Source organism: Condylura cristata, unplaced genomic scaffold, assembly GCF_000260355.1.
Source record: "Condylura cristata isolate star-nosed mole 26May11 unplaced genomic scaffold, ConCri1.0 scaffold00028, whole genome shotgun sequence".
Lineage (NCBI taxonomy): Eukaryota > Metazoa > Chordata > Mammalia > Eulipotyphla > Talpidae > Condylura > Condylura cristata.
Genome location: NW_004567129.1, coordinates 16234098 through 16253221, shown reverse-complemented (window position 1 = coordinate 16253221; position 19124 = coordinate 16234098). Strand labels below are relative to the sequence as shown.

Here is a 19124-nt window from a genome sequence, read left to right as displayed (position 1 = left end):
TGTGACCTCCAGATTCTTCCAGTACCATAAATTTTTGGAAGATATATCTAGTTTTCTTTGTAGCACATCTAACTTCTTGAGTGATTCTGACCAGGACCTTCTGACCATCTTGACTTAGAGTAGCTAGCAGCTTTTTGGGTCTGCTGCATGACTTTCAGTCATTCCAGGGATTCCTTTTACTTTGCTTTTAGTCTTATCCTTTTCATGCTATTCCCTTTCTGGATTATTCTAGTTTGGTGATCCTGAGGACAAGGTCCTGAGAATGGGTTGGAAATTATTTTCCCTTAGAATGTTGAAGGTACAGTTCCACTTTTTTCCAGCTTCTAATCTTACTGTGAATTCCAGTACCGTTCTGACAGTACAGCCTTTAATTGGATCTGAGGGGATGTGTTTTCCTGAGAGCTTTTGGGATCTTCCCTGTATCCTTATTGTTCTAAAATTTAATAATTATGTTTCTGGTGGGTGGCTTTGTTAACAGTAATTACATTAGTCACAGGATAGGTTCCTTTAATACAAAAAATTCGTTTCTCAGTTCTGGAGAAATTCTTACATTGAGTTTCCTTTCTCTTTCTGGAATTTTATTATTCTGTCATCTCTCACCTTTTGTGTCTTTGACTTCTTATTCTGCAGCTTTATTTTTTTCTTTTAAAAGATTTTTTTATTTATTCATACAGAACTGGGGTATAGGCCAGAGGTGCAGGGGATGAGAGGATTCACCAGAGACAGCATGGGGAGCAGAACAGGCAGATTGAACTGCTGAGGGGAGCAGCGGGCAGGTCAGGAGAGGTCTGCCGTGCCATGTGGGTCACCTCCAGGGTGGGAATCAAACTCACAGCACTTGCTTGCAGTGCCATGCTTTAACCCATGTGCCACAAGGGAGGGCCTTACTCTGCTTTCTAAGAGTTTGTAATATTTATTTTTTTATGTCTTTTATGGACTTTTTAATTATGCTGTTTTGAGAACTCTTTTTTTGCTTCTTGATTGTTCTTTTTAATGCATCCTCTTTTTATTTTATTACATAGTAACTCTTTTCTTCCTTAAACTGCTCATGATAATGTTTGTCAAGTGTTCTTCACCCTGCTTCTGTTCCCCTCTTGTCATTGTATTTCTCTCAGTCTTTTGGCATCTGCCTTTGATAGTCGAGGCTTTCACCACATGTCTGGTGATTATTTTTCCCTCACCACTTGAGTGGAGCTATTTGAATATAGGCTTCTTGAAGGGTAATCTGGCTCTACTCTAGGGAGAGTGTCTGATGGCACTGTTTAGACTGTTTCTCTCATTAATGGTGATAAGTGAGTACATCAGCTTTCTAAAAAGGAAACCAGTGTTTCCTTCAGTTGGTAATCCATTTTCCATGTAGTAATTCTACCCTCAGTTGTTCTTGATATCCCTAAAAAGGGATATCAAGAGAATTTGCAATGGAATCTTTCAATGATGAAATTAACTTCCTCTAGTTAGGGGGGAAAAAAGAGGGCTGTGGGAAGTTGTCCAGTTTCTTAGTTTTGGGGTGAGTACCTGAAGGATCTAACCACTCTTAAACCTACTTAAACCAATTCCTCCTTTTAACTTCCTTTCATCTCTGTTTGCAGAGGTTAACTGGGGTTACCATTGCTAAGTCTTTAGGATTCTGTGATACATAATACAGTGGCTTCTTCATTCTCCTCAGAGCTAACTCTGCTAAGTCAGTTCGCATTTCATGTCTGCTTTCAGATTCCTAAAATTGTGTTACTGTTCTTTTCTCCCTTTCCGTGCGGTTTTGGAAAAGAGCCTAGTCTGTGCACGCATGCTCTTGACCAATTTTAAATGATGTCACAAATGTCTCTCATCCCCCGTCTGTGTTCCCTCTGTCCCTCCTTTGCTCCTTCATCCTAGGTAACCATTTTTTAGCGTTCAGTTCTGAGATTGAGATCACTATAACTACTACTTGTTGGCTCTCTTGTGGTCTTCTCAAGGCAGCTAACTTATGCCTACCACAGCGGTTATTAAAGACAAAAGGAGAGCTAGGTACCATCCAAATGTTGGTTTTCTTATTTTTCAGGGACTGTTATTCATAAGATACTCGTGGATAGGCAGTACATGGGTGTGTCTAAGCGGAAGTGCATCATTTGGGGCGTGGCCTTCTTGTCTGATGGAACCATCATCAGTGTGGACTCTGCTGGGAAGGTGCAGTTCTGGGACTCTGCCACCGGGACGCTGGTGAAGAACCATCTCATTGCCAATGCAGATGTGCAGTCCATCGCCGTGTCCGATGTGAGTGTGAGCTCTGTTTTGAGTGCCTCGTGTAATCTGGGTGAAGAGGGTGTCAGTGATGACCACAAACACTTCACTAATCCTGAATGTTGGTAGGGGGAAATGAGGTTAGGAAAATGCAGGTATCAGATAATTTTCTTGAGCCCTATTATATCCTGACAATTAGAAAATATTCTCTAAGAGGTAAGTGAGCAAAGAGCTTTCTTTACCCCCTCCACATCCCAGTTCACACAGCCTGGTGGTAGATAGGGCACAAATACCCTAGAGAAATCTATAAATCAATTTCGCAATTTCATCTCTATAAAACTCTTGTCTTGCTTCCTGTCTTGGGAAATGAGGAGATAATTTTGTAGTGATTTTGAAAATGTTGATTTTTATCCTTTTAAAATGAGATATAGGCAGATTTTTGTTGAACAGGTATGCCTCTTCATAGTATGGATTCTAATTCAGAAAACCTTTGGTGATTTTAGCATTGGGGCCTGTGACTTTGGAGTTTATTTTTAACTTTTTAAAAGGATTTATTTGTTTATGTATACAGAACTGGGGTACAGGCCAGAAGTGCGGGGATGGTGAGAGGATTCACCAGAGACAGAGTGGGGAGCAGGACAGGCAGATCGACGAAGTACACTGCTGAGGGAAGCAGTAAGCAGATCAGGAAAGGTCCACCGTGCCATGTGGGTCACCTCCCTGGCCAGGGATTAAACTGTGCTGAAACGGCTGTGACAAGCTGTGCACAGTGCTGTGCTTTAACCTATTGTGCCACCAGGGAGGGCCCTATATGTTAAATTCTTACGAAACATATGTGACACACAAACTATAATAAAATGTAAGCTGAATGGGTGAAATTCTTCTTTTAAAAGAATTTTGGCTCCAAATGATTTTTTTTAATGTTTTATTTATGCATGCATGCAAAAACTGGGGTACAGGCCCTCCCTGGTGGCGCAGCGGGTTAAAGCACAGCCCTGAGAATCTAAAGCCGCTTCCGCATGAGTTCGATCCCCACCTGCCCTGGAGGTGACCACATGGTGTGGCAGACCTCTCCTGACCCGCCCGCTGCTCCCCTCAGCAGTGTACTTCGTCGATCTGCCTGTTCTGTTTCCCACTCTGTCTCTGGTGAAGCCTTTCACCACCCCTGAGCCTCTGGCCTGTACCCCAGTTCTGTATGAATAAGTAAATATTTTTTTAAAAATGGGGTACGGGTTGGGAGGTGAGAGGACTCACCAGAGACAGTGGGAAGCAGAACAGGTGGATACACTGAAATACACTGCTGAGGGAAACAGCTGGTGAGACAAGAGAGGTCTGCTGTGCCATGTGGGTCAGCTCCCTGAGCAATGATCAAACTTGTGCTGCGGTGGCTGTGGGTAGCTTCATACTGCTGCGCTTTAACCCCTTGCGCCACCAGGGAGCCCCCCCCAAACAATTTTAGTTGTTAGGCTTAAAATAATTATTATTTAAGTCTAGTGTGATTACTAGTAGTGGTGTGATTATTTAACTAAAGTGTAATTACTTAAATACTATGCAGCCATTTCAAAGAGCAAGGAAGATGTATATTTCTTGCTGTGAAATATATTCCAGTTTATATTGCTAAGGGGAAAAAACAACAGTGTTAGATGTATAAAATAGTATATAATAATTATTAGGAAAAGGAAAAGCTGTTTTGTTGATTATATCATATATTAATTTTCATTATTAGGTACTTTGTGTATGTATAGTTTGCAGCATATGTAGGATATTTCTGAAAAGAAAATGCTAATGATGATTTCTGGAAAGGAAGTCTATAGGAAGCAGGCTTAGTTTGTGCTGTTTATCATTTTATACTGTTTGCTCTTTTTTCAGCCTTGTGCCTGTTTTAATGGTGTTGCGTTGACTGGTAAAGCTTTTTACTGTAAAACATGCCATCATTTTGTTATAGGAAAAAACACTGCCTATTTTACTAAGATGGTGCTTTTTGTAAATGTAGAGTTTGTATTTAAAAGCATATGATAAACTATCAAAATGATGATGCTTTTTTTAAAAAAAGTTTTAATTATCAGAGAGCTTCTTCAACCTTGAACATAAATTTTTGCCTTACTGCTTTTGTGCTTATATAAAAAGGTGTAAATAGAAAGAAGTGATGGGGCATTCCTAAAACTTCTTCACATTCAGGGTCAGACTGAGTCATTTTTCCATTCATCCCTCAGGGTCTGCATTCCCAATTTCTTCTTCCCTACCGCTCATGGTGTTGACAAGTCACTTCCATGTAGCCCCAAGTTACTCCTTTATCTTTTGACAACCATTCTGCAAGTTTTGATGTTCACTCTTTATCTGATAATGTCACTCACGTGCAGGTTAACGGATACTGTGGATAGCTTTATAGTGCCTTGCTTTAACGTGTTGCGCCACCAGAGAGGGCCCTGTACGAGTTCTTAAGCATCTTGATCTCTCTACTTTTGCCTTGCACTAATGGTTTTCAAATTATATCTTTAAAGGAGATGAGGGCAATGTTGGATAGGATTACCTTATGCTGAGGGATGCTTTTCTTCCTTCTCCACCATTGTGTGCCTGCCAGTAACCTCACAGAGAGCTGGCACAAGGTTGGGCAGTGTTGTGTGCCCAGCGCAAAGGCTTTGGAGGCAAAGGACTATGTGTCTGTCATGTCTCTAAACTTCTGGAAGTTCCATCCTTATCTGTGTAAAGGGCTATTAAATAAGGGGGGGAAAAAACTATCTGACTTGAACAAATACCAAGTGGAAACATGTCAGAGATTTTCTATAATTCTTTGGTAATAAGGGAACTAGTATGTTTTAAGCAGTTCAAGAAATGAATTTACACATTGTTTTAAGACTCAGTGTCCACAGGGTAATTACTTACATTCTGCTAGGCAAAATTCTTTTGTATTTCTGGGCAAAAGGATGTTTTACTTTTCTCTGAGTTTTGTTTTCTTTTGTTTTTACAGTATTTACAGAGTTATCAAAGAGCTCGCTAGAGAAGGTCCCGAATACTTTGTCCTCCTTTCAGGACCTTTTAGGATAAGTGACACTCAACCATGTGCATAGCTCCTGGCACATAAGCGTGTCATTGTTGACAGTCCTTAAATATTCTCGTGCTTCTCAGTTCTCTTGACTGGCTGATCTAGTTTTTGCATTATTCAGTCAGTTGACTATTAGTCCATTCTTCCCAAGTACAAAGGAATTAAAAAATAATTGTAGACACTCTAAGACCTTGCAAATCTGACAATACAGTGTTCAGCATGCTGGTAAGAGAGCCTGAAGCTGGGAACCCGGGAACACAGGTGTCTGTATGGTTTTTGTCAGGCTGCCCTCTCTTAATTTCCAAAAAGAAGATGGTGAATAATTTCATGATTTTCCAAATTTGGGTCCTTTGGGTACCAATTTTATGATTTTTCCCACCACTTACCCTCTATTCCCAATTCTTAAAAATAGTTTTGTGGAAAATGTACATGTACTTAAGAAAATTTGCCATGTTAGCCATTTTTAAGCATGATTCTGACATTAAGGACACTCTGATGTGCAGCCACCACTCCTACCCATTTTCAGAACTTGCTGTCACCCCCCAAAATTCTGTTTCTATGAAAAAATAACTAACTCCCTATCTTTCCTTCTCTGAACCCCTGGTAACCGCCGTTCTACTTTGTGTCCCTAGGAATTTACTGTTGTAGGTACCCCATGTGACCTAGTATCGACCCCTTTGTGTCTGGTTTATCTTATTTACTCTTATGCTTTCAAGATTCACCCATGTTACAGCATTGTCAGAATTTCACTTCTTTTTAAGACTGAATAATACCCCGTTGTGTATATATACTATATTTTGTTTATCCATTTGTTGATGGCCATTTGGGCTGTTTTTCTATCTTTTGGTGCTTGTGTATAATGTTATGAACTCTGGTGTGCATGAATCTGCTGGAGTCCTTTCCTCCAATTCTTTTGGGAGTCTGTTTTTGCTTGGATTATCTTGTTTGTTTGGCTTCTTTTTTTTCTTGTTTGTTTCTCTGTATAAATTTAATTAACACCTACTCTAGTTCCACGCAGACTGCTATTATGTTAGAATTGTATGTTTTTTATTGAATTATGTTAGAATTGCACGTTTTCCTAGTGGTATTTTTAAGTAAATAATTCAAGAATATGGTATGAATTTCTTTGTTTAGATCATTTCTTATGCACTTTAGAAGGACTCAGGTTTTTTTCTTATTTAGATCTAGCACATTTATTGTTAAATTTTTACCTGGGTGGTTTTTTGTTTTTTGTTTTTGAATAATATGTTTATTTTTACATAATTTTGTGCATTTTTTTTATCTCAGTTGTAATCCCCTTGGGCTTCCATCACCAAATCACCCATGTGCCATTACCATAGTCCAGTGCATTTCCCTCCCCCCCACTATTTTTGATCCCATTCCCCACTCCACCCCCATAAAATAATCTCTGGTATATAGCTGTTCATCATTATATTATATTCCTGTTAATGAGTGAAACCATTGGATTTCTGTCCATTATATTCCTGTTATGAGTGAAACCATTTGATATTTTTCCTTTTCTTTCTGGCTTATTTCATTAAGCGTGATCTTTTCAGGCTCCATCCATGTTGCTGCAAAAGGCATGTGTTTATTTATGTATTTTTGGTTACTGAGTAATACTCTATTGTGTACATGTACCACATCTTTTTAATCCACTCAACCACTTTTAGGCCTTTGGGCTGTTTCCATGTCTTCCTAATTGTAAATAAGGCAGCAATGAGCATGGGGGTGCAGGTATCTTTTTGAATCAGTTTTTGTGTCTTTTGGGTAGATACCTAGGAATAGGATTGCTGGGTCATATGGAAGTTCCATGTGTGGCAGATTGAGGAGCCTCCATACCTGGGTGGTTTTGTTGCTATCCTAGTGAGGTTCAGTTTGTGTTTATCAAAGCACTGTAACACTTTGGGATGACTTAATTTTGTCAGTAGGGGGCGCTTTGTTCCCGATGACTGAGTTTGTTTCTCTATGGAATTATTAGCTCTTTGGAGGCAAAAGAGACCAATAATCTACCTAAACTGCCCAGAGAGAAAACGTCAGAGAGTATTTCTTCAAACTGGGCCCTATTTTGCTCAAATGTACCTCCTAATGATTTAATTTCTCAGCAAGAAGACAGTTTCGTGGTGGGCACAGCCGAGGGGACAGTATTCCATTTTCAGCTGGTCTCTGTGACTTCCAACAGCAGTGAGAGGCAGTGGGTGCGGACAAAGCCCTTCCAGCATCACACGCATGACGTGCGGACTGTGGCCCACAGCCCAACAGCACTCATATCTGGAGGTGGGTTCTGCTTTGCACCAGGCTGCTCTTTACTCTGCCTACTTCTGATGATCATCCTGTTAGATTTCCAATTCTCATGCTTTCTCCCCTCTGCCTCCTGCCCTAGGCACTGATACTCACTTAGTCATTCGTCCCCTCATGGAGAAAGTGGAGATAAAGAATTATGATGCTGCTCTCCGAAAAATCACTTTTCCCCATGTAAGTATCACTCCGAATCCCAAAGGTCCCCGCGTGTCCCTGTCTGTTCCATAAGAGTGATTATAGCTCATACTTCCTGGACACACGTGTGTACAGCTCTGTAGGAACCTTCTTCATTTTTCCTACTGTTTCTGAGACAGGCCTCTTACAAAGACTTATAGGGAATGAGAGATTTAAACAGCACTTCTAGTTCAGTTTCTGGGGAAATCATTTCCCTTTCCAGATAGTTGTGGCTTGTGGGGATTCTGTTTATAATTAAGAACAGGGTATACAGTGTTACAGGTGGGAGCAGTGTTCCTTTCTAGGTAAATGGGCGGCTTTCTCAGCTTGAAATCGCTCTCCCCATACTTGCTTCTGTATCCCATTCAACCATTCACCCCTGCTGTCTCCTTATCTCTTCAATCTTTTGGGTTCACTTTGTCTTCACTCCTAGTTCCTAGTTTGTCCTAGTTTGGATCACTGTCTTTTCTCATCTGCATTCCTTGACAGTGTCCTGTTACTCTCCCTTTATTCCCTTTACTTAACATTCGTGACATTCTTGCCTGTGCTCCAAAAGCAACTTCAAGTTCATTATCTCATGCTTTAAAGCTTTTATTTGGTCTCTGTTGCCTTCAGTGTAAGGACCTTATTGCTTATTAGCCTGGCTTATGGAACCTGTCTTGGTCTGGCCCTGGGCATTCGGCTTCTTTTCTGTCCCTCCACTCCCACCTAATCTAGCTTTTATTCCTCTGAAGTTTTTTTTTTTTAACCTTTGTACTTTTCCACATGTCATTGTTCTGTTCGCTGTTTGGAATGTCCTCCCCCACCGTATTGGCCAAACTATCTTTTCCAGTAAACCTCATCTGGGCTCCTTTCTTTACCTTTACAAGGCTTGGTTAGATATCCTTCCCACCTTTTTTCACTATGTACTCGGCCTTTAGCCATGTTAAAATTCTTAGCATGCTGTAGGTAATTGCCTATTCAATTTTATGTCACCCATTTAGACTGTAAGTTTCTTAAGAGCATTGGCTAGCTGTGTTTTTATTTCCCAAGGTTCCCTTAAATTTAAGACATGGGCCAGTAAATGGTGATACTGGAAGCATTTGTCAAGTAAATGGATTTCCACAGTTTTTTAAAAAAAAAAAAGTGCTAAGTTATGCTTCTAAATCTAGTCCTAAGGCTATAAATGACCTGACTTATTTATTACTTTTCAATTCTGGGATATAGCGACGTCTCATTTCCTGTTCAAAAAGGAAGCAGCTTCTCCTCTTCCAATTTGCCCATCACTTAGAACTTTGGCGACTGGGATCAACAGTTGCAACAGGTAACATGGGAGGTCTTTTTCTCAGTAAGATAACTGTAAGGGAAGATTAGAAATTAGAATTGCAGTTGAAATTCTACTTTTGAGGAAATGGGAGTAGATTTTTGTGCTGGAACTTAGGGTTTTCCTACCTACTAGAAAGATCCTAACAGAGCATTAGGATCATAAGCAGGATGCTGTGTCATCTGTTACAAGTTTGTGATTCTGTGCATTGTATTGCAGGTAGAGGTGGTATGGGTTGTGAGATCATAGTTTGTCCCAGCTTGACAGGGATAAAGACAGATTGTTGAAAAAAAAACAACAAGGTTTAATGCTGGCTAGTGACAGCACTGTATGAAAAAGGAGACCCCATGAATCTGGCTGGGGTGACACTCCTCGTTGATTTTTATATGGCCCGTTGAAGAAATGTTTGGGGCCTATTGTTTTATAGTGGATTAAGAGGTTTTGCTTTGGGTTCCAAAACACACAGATGAAGTTCAAATCAAGGCCACACAAATGTCCACTTCCACCCACCTGTGTGCCCAATTGGGGTACAGCTCCAGAGACTTAGTGATGTGCCATAAGGTAGCCGAATAGAAGCTAAGAAAGTGCTTGCTGTTTCCTCTTCCTATAGTCCCAGAGAACTAGGGACTAACTCATAAGCCAGATAGTGCTCTGATTTCCCTGTGGTAGCGATTTCATTCTATCCAGGAATAATTTCTTGAATAAAATACGTAAATAAAGTGTCTACAAATAGCTTTATTTGATGAGAACTTTCTTATTCCAGGAAAGAATGGGGACACCCTCCCACTCTCTAAAGATGCAGATCATTTATTACACCTCAAGACAAAGGTAAGGAAGCTTAACTGCATTCAGGCTCTGAAATCCACAACGTATTTCTCATCCTGAAATTTGAGGTTTACTTAGTTGACATCATAAATTATAAAGTCTGAAATTATTTAGATGAAGTATTATGTCGCTAGAACTAGATTTCCTGTAATTATAAAGTGAACAATCAAACTATTGGGTGAGTGAATATAGGAAATTGGCTTTTCTACTTCTGATTATTAGAAGGTAATTATATTTTTTAAAAAGTCAAATGGTACAGAATATGCAGCAGTATACACAGACAAAACAAAAGATCAGCATTCCAAGTCACCTGACCCCCCAAGTTTTCAGCATTATGTGCCTTCCTGTTCAGGTTTCTAAAACTGAGGCTCAGAAAGAAGCTATTTGTGAAGTACTCAAAGATTTGAGGTCAGCAGACTTGACTTTTTGGTTTTTGACATCAAAGCCATATGTTTAAGTGTTCTATGTCTGAGAAAATTTCAGGTACCCACAGCATGTGAGCATCAGGATTACATTGTAGGTATTTTTGCATGTGTCCAGCATGGCAATAGCTTGAAGATTCATGTCACAGTGCATCTCATCCTGTGAAGTTTTTTTGAATATGCATCCTGATTCTTATCATTGTCAGGGTCCTGAGAATATAATTTGCAGCTGTATCTCCCCATGTGGAAGTTGGATAGCGTATTCTACAGCTTCTCGGTTCTTTCTCTATCACCTGAATTATGAACATGACAACATAAGCCTCCAAAAAGTAAGTGATACTGCAATGTCAGGTAAAACAAGGAAAGTTCATACTTAAGTGGTTTTTGTGTGAAGTGGAAATGTACTTGATATTCATACTTACTCAGTGAAAATCTATTTGGAAACAGACAGCTATTACAAAACCACCTATCACTTTCAGTTTCATTTTTAAAGAGGTAGAAGAATGCCAGAAAGTAAAGGAAAAGTTTCGGATTTTGAAGAGCTGAGAGGGAGGAAGGGGAAAGAGGTTTTAATAGGCATGTCAATGTTCCAGGCCTTTATAAGTTGGCTTCCTTATTGACTGGAAGCGTTAATGTACTTTAAGCCTGGCTGTGATTATTCTTGATGGACTGTAGACATTGTTTGTCTCTCACTCTGGTTCTTACTGATTCACCCCCAGGTTTCCAAGATGCCATCCTTCCTTTGCTCTGCCCTTCAGATTTTGTTTTCTGAAGATTCAACAAAACTCTTTGTGGCCTCAAATCTAGGGTCTCTACATATTATCCGACTGTTGGAAGGAAGCTTCAAGCACCTGCATACTTTCCAGCCTCAGTCAGGTGAGAAATTGATGCTGGCCATGGAAGAGTTGTCAGTCTGTGTTGTATCCTTTTTTTGTTTTCCTTCTGGTTTTAAAACTCATTCATTGTTTGGAGGTTCGCTAATGTTCTTCTCCATCCTGCAAGTACACACCCACATGTTTGCAATTTAAAGTAGGAGGAGATACCTGGCAAATGAAAACACTTGATGAGATCTGCAATGTTTCCTCACACCTACTCTTTTCTCACTGGGTTTTTGATTCCTTATTTGGGGCCAGAGAAGTTTCATCATCATCTTAAGAGCTTTGTTAGCAGAGCAAGAAGAAAGTTAAAATCATCTGTGATCCTGATGCCCAGAAATAACTACCACTAATAATTTTGTATATCTCCAATGTGTGTTTCCAAGCAGGTATTTTGAGTATGTTAGGTTTTTTGTCATACTGATTTCTTCACAGCATTGAAATCTGTGTATTTCAGTCTTTTAGCTCACATTCTTCTCCAACCTTCCCTACTCACCTCACCCATTCTTTAGTATCTGACTTATTTCTTTTCATACAGCCTTTTTATCATTTGGGAGTGTTTATATGCAGCTTGTGCTTTAGCATATAGCAACACTGATTTTTATTCCACATGAATCTTCATATTGCCAAATTGGTTTAAAGTTCCTTGATGGCAAAGATGCCTCATATGTTTGTGCTGTCCCTTTGTGCTAAACATATAACAAGCACCCACTAAAGTGGCTTTATAATTTTTTTAAAAAAATGAAAAAGATTTGTTTTGCATAGAAGAACTAGGGTATGAGCCAGAGGTGTGGAGAGTGAGAGGATTCGCCAGAGGCAGAGCAGGGAACAGAGCAGGCAGATTGCCTGAAATACACTGATAAGGGGAGCAGCAGACAAGACAGGAGAGTCTGCTGTGCCATTTGGGTCAGCTCCCAGGCTGGGGATCAAACTCAGGCCATAACACAGATAGCTGAGACTTAACCTCTAGGTTGCCAGGGGAGTCCTTAAATCTACTTTAATTCTATTGATTTTTTTTTTCTCCTCAGCTTCAATTAAAACTATTTGGTAGAGGCTCAGAATGATGTAAAAATAAACTATTATGTTTTTAAAAAATAAAAAGCTATTTTGTAGAAAGGAGTTTGAAACAATGAAAATACAGATTTTAGAAATAGACACTCCCTGGTTCTCTGTTCCCATAGGAGGCAGTGTCTAAATTGGGCTTGAGTAAGTGATATATTCAGGTTTCTGTCTCTGGCTCTTTATTGAAGGATGGCTGGTTAAATGAAAGTAATAGGTTCACATTCAGAACATATTTTCACAATGATCAAGAAATTACCCTGTCAGTAGAACTCTGTCAGGTTACCTTTGTGGTAATCTTCAAAGTAGAGCTGACTGTGGTCACTGAATTCAGAATTAACTGTTATTCTGCCCTCATAGGGACAGTGGAGTCCATGTGTCTTTTGGCAGTTAGTCCAGATGGAAATTGGCTAGCCACATCAGGTACCAGTGCTGGCGTTCATGTGTACAACCTAAAACATCTAAAGGTAAGTGTAGTAGCAAGTGAGAGGAAGTTAACACACACACACACACATACACACAGCTAATAAGATTCAAGAAAACTTGGCATGAAGTGGAAATTTACTGAACTGTTTTTTTATTTGCCAAGAATTTTACTTGTTTGCTGCTCCAAAATTATGACCTGTAACATAGAATCAGTCATTGAGAACAATAAAACCACTCATGCACAAAAATTTGAAATTAAGGAATTGTGGGATAGGAAAAGGTGTGTAGAGTATTTCTGTATTTGGGTTGAAATTTTTTTATTTTATCTAGATGAATAATTGCAGATAACAGTTTTCTTTCATAGATCACCTTGTAATCTCAAGGTATTTTTTTTTTTTTTTTTGAAAAATTTTTTTTTTTTAAGATTTATTTATTTATTTGTGCATACAGAACTGGGGTACAGGCCAGAGGCTCAGGGGCGGTGAGAGGCTTCACCAGAGACAGAGTGGGGAGCAGAACAGACAGATCGAGGAAGTACACTGCTGAGGGAAGCAGCGGGCGGGCCAGGAGAGGTCTGGCTCGCCATGTGGTCTCCTCCGGGGCAGGGGGCAGGCGGGAATCGAACTCATGCGGAAGTGGCTTCAGATTCTCAGTGCTGTGCTTTAACCCGCTGCGCCACCAGGGAGGGCCTCAAGGTATTTTTAAATTAAACAGAATCAGAAATTTGGAAAATGAATAACAGGAAAGCATTTTTTACTCTTCAGTGATGATACTGTCATTCATTCATTGAATTGCTAATGATCCCTAAGATCTCAGCTTTATAAGAATAAAATATGAGCTACGCAAAATTTAAACCACTAACTACCACCTGCACTATTTATTTAATACGTTTGCCCTTTAACTGTATAGCTTTTTTTTTTTTTAAGACTTATTTATTTGTTCATATAAAACTGGGGTACAGGCCAAAGGCTCAGGGGCGGTGAGAGGCTTCACCAGAGACAGAGTGGGGAGCAGAACAGACAGATCGAGGAAGTACACTGCTGAGGGAAGCAGCGGGCGGGCCAGGAGAGTTCTGCCACGCCATGTGGTCACCTCCGGGGCAGGCGGGAATCAAACTCATGCGGAAGTGGCTTCAGCTTCTCAGTGCTGTGCTTTAACCTGCTGCACCACCAAGGAGGGCCTGGCTTACATTTTTTATGTTGTGGCAAGGCCTACTGCTCTTGGAGCCTTGCCTGAAGGCTTTAGAGTTCCTATGTAATGGTGCACATGCCTTGCAATTGTACATGAATGTCCATTCCTGGGCATCAATTTCTTTTAAATCCAGTGTAGAACTATATTGTTATTCACTGATGTGTTTATGAGCAATTCATATAGATGTTGAGATGACAGGGAGAGCTTTATCCTGAAGTTCTCTGCACAAATTAGATAAGGTTTTTGATTTTTAATTAAGTTCAAGTTGTCTGGGGAAATACCTGATGTTTATAGAAACTACTAAAACCCTTTCAGTTCTAAGGAATACTATTTAAAAGTAACAGGCATAGACCATCCAGTCTTTCCTGAGGGAAGGTACTGTACTGTTGGCTCACATGTCTGTTGTTTGTGCCCAGCTTCACTGCACAGTGCCTGCTTACAATTTCCCTGTGACTGCTCTGGCCATTGCTCCCAATACCAACAACCTTGTTATTGCTTATTCAGATCAGCAGGTAAGAAATTCCAGTGCTTTCTCATTTCCTTCCTGTTGAATAGGACGTAGAAGCTGAAATCATGACAAATTGGGCTGCTTTTCTATGAAATTGCATGATATAAAGATTGTTTTCGTGAAATAAAACTTCTGGATGGAACGTGGGCTCACTGTACGCTTAATGGGGTGCAGTGGAGTGAGTTTCTAGAGCAATAAAGAGGGACAAGGAGGATAAGGAATTACGAAGAATTCCTTAACAATTTTACTGATTGTTTTAGAGTAGAGATGACATGGCCTAAAGTGGACATGGGTGGATTACGATTTAAAGAGTTCAGAAGTGAACTAAAAGGTCGTATAATTCTCTTTCACTTTCCAGATGAAGAAATAAATTCCTAGTGAGTATTCAAGGAGCTAATATCAGCCCAGATTAGAGACAAGTCTCCTGTTTCCTGTATTATGTAGTAAAGTAAAGATATATTTATATTTTTTAAAGATTTATTTACTTATGCATACAACTGGAGTATAGGCCAGAGGTGCAAGAGCAGTGAGAGGATTCACCAGAGACAAAGCAGGGAGCAGAACAGTCAGATCAGTGAAGTACACTGCTGAGGGAAGCAGCCGGCATGGCAGGAGAGGTCTGCCGTGACATGGGGTCACCTCCCTGGTGTGGATTGAACTCATGTTGTGGTGGCTGTGGAGAGCTTCATAATGCTGTGCTTTACCCCATTGCGCTACCAGGGAGGGCCCAAGATGTATTTAATACGAAGATATTTAAAATACCTGTGCAATAGAACTCACTGTGTTGTCTCTCCTTGTCCTTTATAAAATGGGCATCGTACCTTCCTTACTGAGCTGTTGGAAGTTTTAAATGTGATCTGGGAAGCCCATTTAAGTAGACTGCTGGCAAATGAAGCTTACTATTTTTATTAGCCCCCACATATTGCATACATGCATGTGCACATACATGTGCACAAAATGAAGTGTCTTATATCAGTTTCATGGATTTGTGTGTCCAAAGCATAAAAGATAAGTGAAGCCACATACTTGTGTCTGTCACACATATGTCCAATAAGCACACTAAATAAGCAGGACATGGTATAGCTGTAAAGTGAGTGGATTATTACATATTCTTAAGAGGAGGCCTGAGTGATCTGTATATTGTTATGGGTCAGTCTCTGGTATAATGCTAATAGGAAGAAGCAACATAAAAAACTATTGTATGCATAAAACATCACAGACTAGATGTAAACAAGAAATAGCAACCTGCTCATATTTTAGAGATGAAAGATACCAAGATTGCAGGTGACTTTTCACAGTAACCCTTTTAATATTGTTTGAATTATTTGTCGTTTTATAATTTAACTTAATTTTTTTTTTAACAAGAGTATTAGGAAAGTCTAATGTTCTCTATGATGAAGTCAAGGTGTATGTAGATATTTTCTGGTTAGGAATGAGAAAGATCTTTGGTCTTTCTATACTGATCTACCTTCTCTACCCTTCCTCAGGTATTTGAGTACAGCATTCCAGGCAAACAGTACACAGAGTGGAGCAGGACGATCCAGAAGCAGGGTTTTCATTACCTTTGGCTTCAAAGAGATACTCCCATCACGCACATCAGTTTTCATCCCAAGAGACCAATGCACATCCTTCTCCATGATGCCTATATGTTCTGCATCATCGACAAGTCGTTGGTGAGTTCTTTACCTGCCTCCTGTGCTCTCCCCGGATCTTTACTTAGGTAGCTTCAAATTCTAAAAGCAGCAAGGACAGTAATTTAGAGGGAAGACAACTGGAGTAGAGATTCCTGTTTGTTAGAGGAGAGCAGCCCTCTGTTCTGCTAATCTTCTCATTTTCATTCCCACTGCTCAGGAGGCTCCCAGGGACTGGGCAGGCCTATGTGTACTGGTTTTTGCCAACTTGACCCTATTCCTGCTTTACCTGTGAGCACATAACTTAAGAAGGAATGTAATTAGGTTAGTATTCAGAAGGTGACCCTCACTGGAACATGCCGTTGATTTGGCTAGGTCATTTCTACCTTGCATTCTGGGTTGATTGAATAACTTGGTGCCATTCAAGGAGATTTGGGTTGACGTTTCAAATACTTGTACTCCCTGACTGAATGTACTACAACAAAATAATTTTGCACAATTGAAGGTTTGGACTTCTGTCCTAAAAACAGACCAGCTAGGAAAATTCTGTTCTCCATAGCTATGGTTTAGGTAAGATGTAAGCATTTTCTTTTTCAGTTCTAGATTTCAACCTCTTCCAGGTGTTTGCTTTAATTCACCCCACATTTTATGTCATTTTGGGTGAGTACGTTCCTTCCTAGGAGCGCTGTGAGCTGTGGCCCTGCTTGTAATATGCAGTGTTTTAGTGTCTGTGGAGGTGGGGATGTAAGGGACATATGGAAAGCAGCAGATGGTCCTAAAGAAGCTATGCATGGTAATGTGTCACTGGAACTGCTGTCATGGCCTTGTGTCCTCTGGGCGTGGGAAGTAGAGCTGGCTGGCAAGTGTCTTCTGAGAGATGAGTGATACAGGAAGGGCCCCTCCTACTCGCTTGTCTCTTTGTAACTCAGCCCAAATCAGCCATTTTTTCCCAAGTGTTGGTGATAAGTCCCTCACTTCCTTATGCTGGGCAGAGCTATTTCCCAAGGAAGTCAGATATGAAATATCACTTGCTTGGCCAGTGGCCATCTCTCAAGGTGTCAGTGACATTAGAGGGGGTGGCTTGTGTTGCGGTTTTGCCTGGGGAGAGAACTTTAGTCACAGTCTGACTGCAGTCTGCATGGGGAGAATCTAGAAAGAGAGCCTGTATAAGCTGAGCTCTTGCACATGCCAGTTTGTTTCTTTCTGACAAGTATTACTGACAAGACTGGCCAGAAGCCCTAGCTTGGCCCTTTGATCTTGCTGGTCTAGAATATCATACTCTCAAACTCTCACCTTCTGTATTCAAGCTGGAAGAGCCACTGTGGTTCATTTCCTGAAGTAAGGAGAATTAGGAAGGCAGTAAATGTATGAAATGTTGGATGGAAGAAAAATCACCATTACTTCTTTGGTCTGTAGCAGCCCTAACAAAATAACAATTTAAGCAATATGTTTTTGTCTTTTTAGCCTCTTCCAAATGACAAAACTTTACTCTACAATCCACTTCCTCCCACAAATGAATCAGATGTCATCAGAAGACGCACTGCCCATGCCTTCAAAATTTCTAAGATATATAAGGTATATCTTGTGTTATGTGCTGAACTGTTCCTATTACCTAATAGTTCTTTCTTTTATTATCAAAATGTAATAAGCTCACAGTAGGAAAATAAGAGCTCCTTTGTTTTATGTGCGAGAACTTAGGCTGCATGTTTCTTACATCTGTATTTCATTGTTTTTTCCTCAGTATATTAAGAGATGGATACATTGTACTTAGCCAAAATGAAATGTATAGGTAGTGAACAAGATGTTGGCCCTGAGGTGGGGACTTGTTTTGAAGCTGTTCTTTAAATTTGATTTCTAATTGGAGAATGTTTCATATGGTAAAGTTCAAGCAAATGGAAGTCATTAAAGCTATGACTTTCCTTCTGGGCTAGGCTTTTTACTGTATATAGAACAAATATCCATGGCACTGATGATACTGTGGCTATTTGTGCCAACTTAGAAGTTCCATATTTATGCCTCTTAGATTGGACTTCCTTGAGGGTCCTGCAGCACCTAATGAAGAGTATAAAATTGTCTCTTTTGGAGGAAAGTATATAAATATGCAAAGCTGTTTTATTTACTGATGCACTTGTACCTTGCTATTTGTCAACAATTTAGGTTCCATAGCCCTCTATTAATATTGATTCCTGAGAAATTAGATCATAGATTGTCTATACAGAGGAACATTAAAATGCCTGCCTGCTGAAATCTTTCATGTGTGAATTCAGTCAGGGAAGATTTGTCAGATTTAGATCCTTCCAGCCTTGAACTGGTTTCACATTTTGACTCTAGTCAATTTGTTCAAGGTTAGTGCTGAGCCTAACTCCTGATAGAATCATTATCATCTCTCTACAGCCTCTACTCTTCATGGATCTTTTGGACGAAAGAACTCTGGTGGCAGTAGAACGGCCCCTGGATGACATCATCGCTCAGCTCCCACCTCCCATCAAAAAGAAGAAATTTGGGACCTAAAACAGGGCACTGTCTGTGTCCTTCCTTGAACTGTCTACTCTGTTTTCACAAATCATGATAATAAAAAAAGTTACTCTTTAAGACTAGTCTTTATAAGCGTTATCTTCTAAAAAATGGGCAGTAACTTCCCTTCACTGAGTGAAAGTGACTGGAAACTCCGGTGTTTTTGTCATTAGGATAAATTTCCAAGTAGCTTCGAATTATTTGAACTTGGTCAGAGTCCTGTTTTTTCTTTAGACCACAATTTCAGGAAACAAAGATCATAGTTAACATCCATGCCCTAGCACCTGCCAGAGATTTCAGAGGGCTAATGACTTCCACTTACCAGCCTACATACTGCAGCCCCTAGGAAGGTGTAGGTACTTGTCAAGTATTGCCCTCGAGGGCAGGAGAACTGTGCTAGCTTCCTCAAGACAGATATCAAGAGTGATGTCACTCTTATGTTTTAAGGAAGAATTTTAACTATATAAAAGTTTATTTAAAAGAAAAAAAAAATCAGGCTTTGGGATATCAGTTCATTAAACAAGTATTCTTTTCACCTGCTATATACCAGTTTCAAAGGGTAAAGAAACATCGACAGGGGTTTTGTGAGGAAGTTGGAATAGAAGTGGGACCCAGAAAACCTGCCATATATGTCACCC

At 40.0% G+C, this 19124-nt stretch overlaps 1 protein-coding gene across 3 annotated transcripts in view; it reads left to right on the top strand.

Moving 5' to 3' along the window:
- CIRH1A (cirrhosis, autosomal recessive 1A (cirhin)) overlaps positions 1 to 18576 on the top strand; it is a 26370-nt gene extending 7794 nt beyond the window's left edge. For all 3 annotated transcript variants that reach the window (XM_012730766.1, XM_004690431.2, XM_012730768.1), the window contains 12 exons: positions 2039 to 2250; positions 7363 to 7534; positions 7641 to 7732; positions 8939 to 9035; positions 9799 to 9863; positions 10489 to 10611; positions 11002 to 11158; positions 12577 to 12683; positions 14250 to 14345; positions 15829 to 16014; positions 17437 to 17547; positions 18367 to 18576. In XM_012730766.1, the coding sequence (XP_012586220.1) occupies positions 2039 to 2250; positions 7363 to 7534; positions 7641 to 7732; positions 8939 to 9035; positions 9799 to 9863; positions 10489 to 10611; positions 11002 to 11158; positions 12577 to 12683; positions 14250 to 14345; positions 15829 to 16014; positions 17437 to 17547; positions 18367 to 18483 (1535 nt within the window). In that variant the 3' untranslated portion in view covers positions 18484 to 18576. The remainder of the gene's footprint in view (positions 1 to 2038; positions 2251 to 7362; positions 7535 to 7640; positions 7733 to 8938; positions 9036 to 9798; positions 9864 to 10488; positions 10612 to 11001; positions 11159 to 12576; positions 12684 to 14249; positions 14346 to 15828; positions 16015 to 17436; positions 17548 to 18366) is intronic.
- Positions 18577 to 19124: the final 548 nt, after the last annotated feature.